General features: G+C 35.6%; 1 protein-coding gene across 3 annotated transcripts in view; it reads right to left on the bottom strand.

Annotated features, from left to right (window-relative positions):
• Positions 1–1,156: 1,156 nt before the first annotated feature.
• The window catches only part of LOC306869547 (MLX-interacting protein-like), a 20,903-nt gene continuing 11,528 nt past the window's right edge, over positions 1,157–10,531 (bottom strand). The window contains exons 8-18 of one of the 3 annotated variants that reach the window (XM_079416299.1): positions 9,859–9,976; positions 9,409–9,482; positions 7,296–7,390; positions 5,936–6,047; positions 5,705–5,817; positions 4,811–4,849; positions 4,614–4,721; positions 4,340–4,467; positions 4,030–4,153; positions 3,192–3,321; positions 1,157–2,402 (exon numbers count right to left, since the gene is read on the bottom strand). In XM_079416299.1, coding sequence (XP_079272425.1) covers positions 2,281–2,402; positions 3,192–3,321; positions 4,030–4,153; positions 4,340–4,467; positions 4,614–4,721; positions 4,811–4,849; positions 5,705–5,817; positions 5,936–6,047; positions 7,296–7,390; positions 9,409–9,482; positions 9,859–9,976 — 1,163 coding nt within the window. In that variant the 3' untranslated portion in view covers positions 1,157–2,280. Of the gene's footprint in view, positions 2,403–3,191; positions 3,322–4,029; positions 4,154–4,339; positions 4,468–4,613; positions 4,722–4,810; positions 4,850–5,704; positions 5,818–5,935; positions 6,048–7,295; positions 7,391–9,408; positions 9,977–10,531 lie in introns of all 3 variants that reach the window. The other 2 variants (XM_079416298.1, XM_079416300.1) reach the window with 2 other exon arrangements.

Here is a 10,531-nt window from a genome sequence, read left to right as displayed (position 1 = left end):
ATTGGACAGTTGAAACATTTAAATACTAATTGCTCTCTTAATGCATAAGATCTGAACTCCTTGTATCATGTCCTTTAACATCTCAGTGTCTATGATTTGACTGAAACACTGTGCTTTACTATAAATAGCTTATCACTTATGACACAGGCTCAGATAACAGTATTTAGCTAATTAAATAAAAAATTACTGAAGAAAGTTTGCAGTTTCATCCGCAGAATTCAGCTTTAACACTCGCGATGGAGTTCGTAGGCTGACCTGCTTTACAATTCAAAAACACCAGAAATTATATCCTAACAGAGGTTGCTAATTGCGTAAATGCACGAGTCATCAAAATGTTTTTTAGTGAGAGAAACACTTATCTTACTTTAAGGTTGCCTCAGCCCCAAACCTTATCGAGCATGGTTACACACACAATGAGAGCAGCTTCTTAGAGAGTAGAAAGGCAGACTAAAGCCATAATCAGCTTATTCTCTAACATGCATAAAGGTAACTTTGATTAATAATTATTCAGGAAATATAATATTATTATGAAGGCCATTGTCGATCTGCCATCCACTCCTTCAGAATACACCCCTCACATTTTTGTAAATATTTTATTATATCTTTTCATGAGACAACACTGAAGAAATTACACTTTACTACAATGTAAAGTAGTTGTTTACTGGAACAACTGCACAAGCTAGCATGGCCGCCCCACCATCTTGAGTTTTTTTTACCATTGTATAAGCTATTTATCAGAGCAATTTATTTTCTAGATTCACACAAAAATACATATTGCACAGTAACATCCCAACCCCCACCACCACATCAAACATGACTGCTTTGAATTTAAATTATTAAATGTAGGCTTATGAAAGCTTGGGGTAAGGCAACAACAAGGTTTTGAACATAGTTTCTATGAACTTCAAATAATAATAAAAAAAAATTCTCCATAGTGTTCACATTTTACAAAAAAATTTCAAACAGCAATAATTTACTCAATCACAATTTTTTGGTTTCACTCTGTAAAAGTGAAGGCTTAACTCAGGAGACGGCACAACTGTTTGTAAGGTAAACAGGTTAAAGAGAATTCTATCTTGACCTGGTTTGCTCATGCAGATTAGTGAAAATATCCAGCTTTTCTTACAAACATTATTTAGTCAAACGCTTCACATTTCAATGAATGCAAAATCATTTATTACTGAATAGCCCAGAGTTGGAAAGGCTCATTCAGTTTTTGCAGAAACAAAACAAAACACACTCAACATTCAAAAAACACAGTGTAACAATAGATGTATGTCCTTACATTTCAGACCTGTGGCCATTTAATGTGAACTGTAATACTCAGGTGGCTGACATCCTTCAAGGAAAAAAAACGCTATTGAAAGGCCTATTAAATGGTATTAAAAGTTTTGTTTTGATCATTATATGGCTAAAATAACAGCCTATAGCAAAAAACAACCCCCCCCCCCCCCCCCCAAAAAAAAAAAAAAAAAAAACACTATATAGTGTACAACTCACTAGGCTGCTTTCTTCTATAGCTCAACCTTTTCTTCTATAGCTCTACTTTATTTAAGGCACAACAAATGTGCCGCCTTATAAGAACATAAATATTTGTGGCTGTAGTTCTATTTGTAATTTTAACTCATAATTTTTCATGTCCATGCATCTGTCCATGCACTTCAAAAAGCCAGTCTTGATCCTGGTATTTGATAAGTGGTGCTGTAGTTTTGGGATGAACAGAGTGAGGCTCCAATAAATATTCAAATTAATATGGAAGACACCCAAATATACGAAAAAACACCCTGAGAGGTAAAATCCACAAGTCTAAAGCCAACAGCTCTAGTGAAACGTAATGAAGTCTGAGAAACACAAAGACATGCCAGCTGTATGGCTCTCTAGACGCTGCATGTAAACAAGAGAGATTGCCTTTGGTTTGTTATTTTAAAATAAATCCATTTTCAAATGTTGAAAAGGGGGCTTGTTCTTTTCAAGACTGTCTAGTTTAGATAAATTCTAAGTGACCACTTCTATGAAGTATCATTCCTGTAGATAAGAGGAACATACAAAAGGGGTTTGACCATGTATGTTGAGATCTCCATTTCATGCCCACAACACTTCTATGAATAAATTTAAAGCAAACAATCAAGCAGTTCTCTCGCATTTCCACCAGTTTGAGTGGAGTTAAATGAGTTCAGTGGGTAACAACAAAGAAAACTTCACCACAGTGTTGCTGTCAAGACTCCTTGAAGACTGACATGCCTCAGCTAATAAAAACTAAAATCACATTAAGTGTTAAAGCTATGATCCTGAGGAATGTGTTTTGGGGTTGAGAGCAGCCTTTTTAGCTTCCTCAGGCAAAAGTGAGGGATCGGTCAAGATTGAGGTGCTGGTACAGAGCTGTCGTAACGTCCTGAGTACCACTGGAGGATACAGAAACACACACAGTCAACATAATGCACAGGCACACAATATACTACATCACAATGATCAAACGGTAACCACAATAGAACATTTCAAACAGAAATAATCTGCATTCGAGACCACCAAAATACACTAAAACGACATTTTAATTATCATTTCACATTTCATGATCAGTTCTCCCTTAAGATTATTTGCCAAAAAAAAATGTTGGTTAATTAAAAGAAGTGACAATTTGTAAATGCAAAATATTAAAAAGTATTGTATTATTTGAATAATAAGTCTTCGCTACTTTGAATATTTCTTTAAAAGTGAACTTAGCCATATAGACCAGTAACATACATATTAACATGCTCTTAAAGACTTTTACATTTTAAAAATATAATATAAAATACCATTCCATGTTCCAGTTAAAAATGTTTGAAAACAGCAAATTCCCATAGCAATTGCATATACATTGTATGTTGATGTTTAGCCAAACTGACAGCTGCTGTGAAATACGAATAACACTGTGATTCTTTTAATGGATACTATGATTCTGATTTTATTTTCTCTTATTCAAACATGCTACATTCAAAATTGTATTTCAGTGAACACAATTTTTTTTTTTTTTTAAATCAACATCACTACTACCCTCCCAAGATATTAGGCTAAAATTGCATATGCTGATTTTTTTTTCTTTTCCGATTACCATTAATTGCACAGCCCTACTGTCCATTCAAGAAATAAAAAAATGCGTTCTCTTCGTTTCCAGTTGCTGACATTTTATTAAAATGAGATGGAAAACTTACTAGGTCTGAGGACTGGGAGGGCACAGTATCGATCCAGCCACTGCATGGTGGTTTCACACAACTCTTTGGTGTTGGTTGTAGACACTGTCCCATTAAAGGACTCAAACAGAGGCTGAATAATGACGCTAAACTGAGAGAAAAGTATTAAAGAAAATAGGCCTGTGGAGTAGTCCAATATTAAACAGGAGGCTGACAAGGAGCAAAAAATAAATAAATAAATAAATATCTCACTGAAAGAGTGTGTAAGTGTAAAAACTACCCCGGGCAACTGAAAACTGGCCCTATTTGTTGTGGGGAAAAAAATAATAACATGGGCAGCATTTTTGGGGCCACAGCAAGCTCGCTGATGTGTTGTTGACTGGACCCTCACAAAAAAAAAAAAAAATTCCAGCTGTAAAATGTGCATTTTATTATTATCATCATTATTATTATTACATATTAATATATTTTTTAATAAATTATGAAGAATAAACTAATTAAAAATTACTATATGCTATTTGTATGGTACAAAACAAGAATAACAAGTTTATTTAAAATTACAATACTAAATATTAATGGCTGGGTTAGGTTTTTTTTTTTTTTTTTATGACCCAAACTCATTACGATCAACAAACCGTATCAGTGTACTTTGTTGTCAAAATACATGCAGGTTGGAAATGCTTAATTTAATTTAAAAAAAAGTTTAAGTACCCTCATAGGATATTTAAAAGAAAATAATTTAGATCATGTAGTGCAATGGACAAAAAAAATAACTGCTGACTGATGGCTGATTCGTGTGCCATGTGGCTACAGTATAAAACCAATATGGTGGACTGACTATTTCAGACTAAAAGGATACTATCCAGAATTTCCAGTTCTGAAGAGTTCTGTTCTTCACATAGCCATCAAACTTCTCCCTCATGTAGTCAAAGCGATGGCGTGTGATGGGAACCCCTGTATCAGGAAGCTGTTCCTGGCACAAGCTGCAATAAATAGTGGGCATCTTCAACAGTTCATCTAGAGAGGTTACCTGTTTGAAACCAGGTATGTTTTTGAGCTCTAAATCACAGTACACTGAATTATCCTGGCTAAGCAGCAGTTTTTCCAAATGTAATACTTTAAAATAGTAAAAAAAAGAAAAAAAGTCAACTTTATTGCACTAAACATACCTTATAGATGTATTAAGCTCCTCAATCTCCTCTCGCAGTCTCTTGGTCTCTTCCTGCATCTGTTGTCTCTCTAGTTGCAGTTTGCCAATGTAATCAACTGTTTTTTGAAGTGTTGTAGCATTACTAATCTGGAAACCCAGTAGTGGGTAACAAAATAAATAACTTTTGATTATTTAAAACAGGTTCTCTTATTACAGCTGTGCAGAGACAACTACAAGAAAGAATCAGGTTGTGATTTCAAGAATCAAGTACAGTAAGATGAATTCAGATTTACATTTGATTGAGACCTGAGAGTCGGCACAAGATTGCACAATGTCTTGAAGCAGGCATTTATGGTGAATCGCCTCTTCTGCTCAGCAGATATGTGATTCACTCTGCGGCTCTGTGTTAAATCACATGACAAAATTACAAATAGAGACAGACTGATAAACTGAAAGATATTTGGATATTTCAACAAAAATTAGTGATAACCTTGCTCAGTTGGCCAGTTAAGAGAGTTGTTAGTTCCCCCTATGTCAGTTCCAACAGTCAATGGACAGAAACAAACAAATGTGAATTGAGTAAATATTCAATGCGTTTGTGTTCATTCAATATAAGCAATTTTATGTACGCCTCATATTTCATTAACATATTGAGTTAGAATTAGGGGCTGCCAAGCAATTCAAATGTTTAATCCTATTAATTATATGATGTGCCAATTAATTAATTGCACATTAATTTGATCTGAGAAATTACCCCCCCAAAAGATCATTTATTGTCAGTCATTATTGTGTTAAATGAGAAAAAAATTGAATAGACACTTTAAAAAAGTAGCTTTAGGAATTAATAATTACATTCAACAGAATTTATTACACAAACCTTTAAGGCTACTATGTGGTCATAACACTGTTTTTCAGAAGTGGCATTTAAGTATATTTATGTTTATTTCACAGACTGTTCAGCGGTGGCATGAATGCATTTACACTGCAGTTAGAATTACATAAATAATGCAATGAGATTAATGGGTTTTAAATAGGCATTAATGTGTTTTACTTGTACATTAATTTAATCGTACCCTGCGATACACAAACAGTGTTGATTCTGCATGTTGTCATCTGCGATCGTGATGACCGTAATATGAGACTTCTCCCGCTTGTATTGTGATCTATAAACCCTCTCTTCGAGTTACCCACCATTTTTATTTCAAAATATGTTTTAAATCCCTCCAGGGAATATTTAATTCACACTTGAATGGTGGCCCTTCTGTGACTAAAATTGTTCAAAACATTGTGGGACAAGGGTTTCACACTGACAGCCATCACTGTAAGAGAGTGAGCAGCTCCATTTGTTTGTATCATAATAGAGTGTAATATCATGAACTATTACCTGGCTGGCTTCATTTTTGCCCATGCCTGCACTGGGGTTGAGAGGTGACTGGGGGCTCGGTACTTGTTCTGCTCCCAATGGTGAACCCTGACTTGAGACTCGACCGTCATGTGCTAAAGAAAAAGAGGGGAAAAAAAAAAAGCTCTCTCAGAAACCTAAATTCAGTGTAAAATAAAAAACAAAGCAATTTCAGCATAAATTGAAGGTGACTGGGCTGAATCTAACCTGTACCTGTGGATTGTCCTGCTGTCTTGTTGGAGATAGTTGTGGTAGTTTCTTCTTTGGGTATGATTAGTTGTGGCGACTTCTGTGTCTGAGGGAGAATATGAAAACCAGCAGAACCCTGCAAGGCAGTGTGATTTTTTAAATGCAATTATGCATTGCTTGGTGCAAAGTGAATTATTATTTACTAGGGCTGATCAGAATTCAAAATGTATAAATTGGCTGCCTTTTCATTTATGAATCAGAAATGTAACCAATTAAACTCCATGGGATGCTGAATTGGAATTATAGGAATTTAATGAATTACAATTTAAATACATTTTGTAAGCACACTACAGAAAAATGGGTATCAAAAGAAAACTTTAGGTTTTCTGGTTTAAAGGCTCCCAAGAAACTGGTCGTTGAACAGGCATTTAATAATAAAAAAAGATGGTCTATTTTATAAAAATAACCAATTGTCCTTTAGTTTACATCATAGCCATACATTATTACCTCTAATCTGAGACAAGTGGTATTAAGGGATGAGAACATTATCACTCTAGACAGCATTTAATTAAAAACACCCGTGAGTGCAAGATAAGTCATCAATAATTTTTTGTATAATTTATTTGATAAAAAATACTACACCCACAAAGTAGATTGACTGGATTGATAAAAGACAAGAACTAAAATTGAATAATTTGGGAAATTGCAGTGATCTTCCACAATGGTTCATAAAATGAATTATTAGTTTGTGGTCAGTAAGATGTTTTTAAGAAATTAAAACTTTTACTCAGCAAAGATGGACTAAATTAATCAGAAAATAAGATTAAAGCATTTGTAATGTTACAAAAAAAGCGAGCATTAAATCAGCAAATCGGAATGATTTTTAAAGGATCATGTAACACTAAAGACTGGAATAATGATGCTGAAAATTCAGCTTTGCACCACAGGAATAAAATACATTTCAAAAACATTTTAAAACAGAAAACCATTATTTTAAATTGTAATAATATTTCACAAGATCACCGTTTTAACCATATTTTTCATCAAATAAATGCAGCTTTGTAGAACATAATTGACAAATATTTTTTTTATTAACATAATAGAACAAATAAAAAAAAAAAAAATCTTACAGATACCAAACTTACAAACGGCAGTCTATTCTTTAACAAAGAAATATATATATTATTATTAATAATAATAAAATTAATAAAAGCCATTATATTCCATTTCGTTCCAAATCTTAATTACAATTCAGCATCCTTTTTGCTATAAATTTATGAATTGGAATTTATAAGTTTCTCTCAAATCAATTTTGAATGGTACACAACCGTTTTATACAAACAATATTGCAAACAGGATAGGACATGAAGGATGAAGAGCTTACACAAGGAATACTGGAGGAGGCAATGACCATACCAGTGGTGGGGACAACATCAGAGTTGAGAGGGGACGGAGTGACAATGACAGCACTGGTGGGACCTGGGAATGGTTATGATGGGAGATGTATATGATGAGAACAAACTTCAGAAGAGACAATCCTGTCGATTTTATGCCTGCTACAAGTTTTCTGGAGGAAATTTCTGGATGACAACCAAACTGGTTGAAATAGTTACAATTAATCTTAATTTAAGCATCAACATTCATTTAGTTTGAAAGGAAACATGTAAACAGACTTTTGTGCAATTTGAGTGGATGACACTTACAGCCTAATTAATGCAACAGTGCTCTGTACTGGTTCACGGCACGCACACAAAACATACAACAGATTCTGTTACTTTCACTCTGCATCATAATGCATACGAAACAGAACATACACACACACACACACCCTTAAGGCACACAGTCTTCAGTGAAAAACTGTCAAATTATATGCATTCTCTGTGGTGGCTCACATTTGATTGCTTTTCATTGAAATAACCAAGTTGTTTTCTTATCAGTTATGTACATTAGGATTTCATGTTTCAACTTATGTTGTTAAAATAAGGTTTATTGCATTGCATATTTACCTCAGCATGTGGACAATCTACATATGGTGAACTGTGACTGCTTTGATATGAACTGTTTTTACGGTGACTGTCAGTATATTACAGGGATGCCACGGTGAGAAAATGTTGCCACTGATTAATAAACGTGACGACAGCAGTATTGCTGCACATTTTGTCCTTGACGTTTAGGAATTGTAGCGCTTACTTTGAATATTTGAAAATGGTGGGTTGAACAATTTACAAACTAAGCATTCATTTTAACGAAAGACAACAACTGTAGTGGACAGTACATTCCAGGGCCCCGTTTATGGTGGGGCCCCTCTTTGACCACAGTAGAGGACAAAGGTTTGCTACATTTTGATTGGAACTTGGTGGACTAACATAAGCAAACTGTCCAACATCATCAGCTCAAGATGCCAGGACAACAGCTAGACACCTCTTGGAGGGCAAGAAAAAGAACTTTGGTACAAAGCCCGGGAAGGACAGGACTTCCTATTGGTCAAAATGCAGTTCCCTTCACCCAGCTTGAGACTGATTTCTTAAGGATGGCCTGCAACCACCATAAAAATTCCTAGGATCTTCAGACACAGCAGCAATGGGTGAAACAAAGACAGATCACAAAGATCCATCCAAATCCATTCATAACTGTTAAACCTTAAAACTGATGCAAACTACAACACGCATCTTATACTTATTCAGAGAAAAAAGTATTCTCTTTTCTTGATGTGTGTTTGGACTATGCAAACAAGTTCCACAGGAAGAAAGAAGGGTGGGCCACACTGTGTTCCCACACGCTCTGATGGAAACAGCTAATCACAGCACAGAAATAGAGACGTGCCAAATTGCAATACACATCTGATTTCTTTGTTTACACTCACTTCACTTAAGCCATTACCAACGGTGTTAACTAGAATACTTGCAGAGAGGGGTATTATGAGATCTTTGTGTCTATTCAAGCTCGAGATGCGAAAGAGAACTGAATTCTGTTCACATGAAAAACAGCATGCAGGTCTCTTTGACCTCTTTTTGCACTTGAATGATTTAAAATTGCTTGAATGTTTAAATTGGAAAGACTTAAAAACACACACAAATTATAAACTTTCACTCAACAATGGTTAAACTTTGCAACTAATCAGCGAATTGCATGCATGCCAAACCATGAGGCCTGGTACGTATGGATCATGGATCAACTGCGATACATTACACCACAAAATGTAATTGATGTATGGAGTGAACACCAGTAACAGACTACAGCCTAAGCCTAGAGTATTATAAATTTGGTATATTTTTAGTACATGAAATTGCTGAAATAATACAGTTTTCAATCTAATAAATTGAAATAATAAATTGAAATCTGTTAAACTTCAAATGTTGCTTTACTTTTTCTAAAGTTCTAGCAACCACAGCTGCCATTTGTTTTTAACCAGATTTATTTTTCCTCTTGTTTTTTTTTGTTTTTTTATAGTGCAGAGTGAGCATGTTACAAAATCTGATTTGAGGAGAGGCACAAACCTGTGAGTATGAGTTGAGGAGATGACAGCGGATTGGCTGGGACAATCGGTCTCTGTGGATGTCTGGCCTTTTTGCTAGAGACAGTGGGCAGAATGGATTTGGGCAAGGCAAAGTTGACTGGCTGCGAGTTGAGTGAGGCGGAGGTTGAGGCTGCAGGCTGTGGAGATGGTGCAGCGGGCAGCTCAAAGCTTGTTCTGTGACTGAAGGTAGTGGCTGCATCAGTGGGAGTTACTGTGGAAGGGGCAGTGTGTGTTATTACGGCTGGAGATGGGATGCTTGGGACCGGCTGGGGGACTGTAGTAACTGCAGAAACACTTCCACACTGAAGAGGTTGTGGGGATGGTGGGAGAGGAGGAGCTGGTGGTGGCAGGAGTGATGGGACGGAGGGGGTCACTTGCTCTGGGAAAAGAGGCATGTAGGTTTGTGGGTAGGATGGGCCAACAGCATTACCATTGTCCTGGCTGGACACTGAGAGGTGGCTGGGCAAAGGAGCAGAGGGGATGAGGGGGTAGTCCAGTGGCACACAGGGAAGCTCTGTGGAGAGCGGCATGGATGACAGCAAAGGAGCCTAGCAATCAACAGATACAAATATCAGCACACTGACAGAGACATCAGGCTCTTTCCTGCTTTCTAGTGGGCAAATAATTATCTGGGAAAAAAGTAGGAATAGACAGTAAAGATTTGCAATATGTTTGCTACTATTTGCATGAATTGTGGTAGCAGATACGATACATTAATACATATTAACACTATAAGGCTTACTGTATCATATTTGATATGCAAATTTCTAAGGCCTCTAAATTATGATCAAATCTTTGCTGAAAAACCTGTTTTACATAATCTACAACGTTTTGTCGTCTGATTGATAGTTTATACTTTTTTAGCAAGTAAAAGGTTTTACAGTATAATTGTAAAAACATTCACCTTCAAGTAGTGGTTTACGTGTCTCCTTGCTGTGGAATTTTTACTAATTTCTAATCAATTATTTTTGTACACGTTGAGTTATTCTTACAAGTAAATGTAAGAATAACTTTCACATAGTTAGTAATATTTCAAAGATAAACACTTAGTGGACTGGAGCAATTTAGGTTTACTTGATTTGTATGGATAATCTAAGATACAT

The sequence above is a fragment of the Barbus barbus genome, assembly GCF_936440315.1.
Source record: "Barbus barbus genome assembly, chromosome: 5".
In the NCBI taxonomy this organism is placed as follows: domain Eukaryota; kingdom Metazoa; phylum Chordata; class Actinopteri; order Cypriniformes; family Cyprinidae; genus Barbus; species Barbus barbus.
The sequence above is the reverse complement of the archived record's forward strand: the minus strand, read 5'-3'. Positions and strand labels throughout refer to the sequence as shown.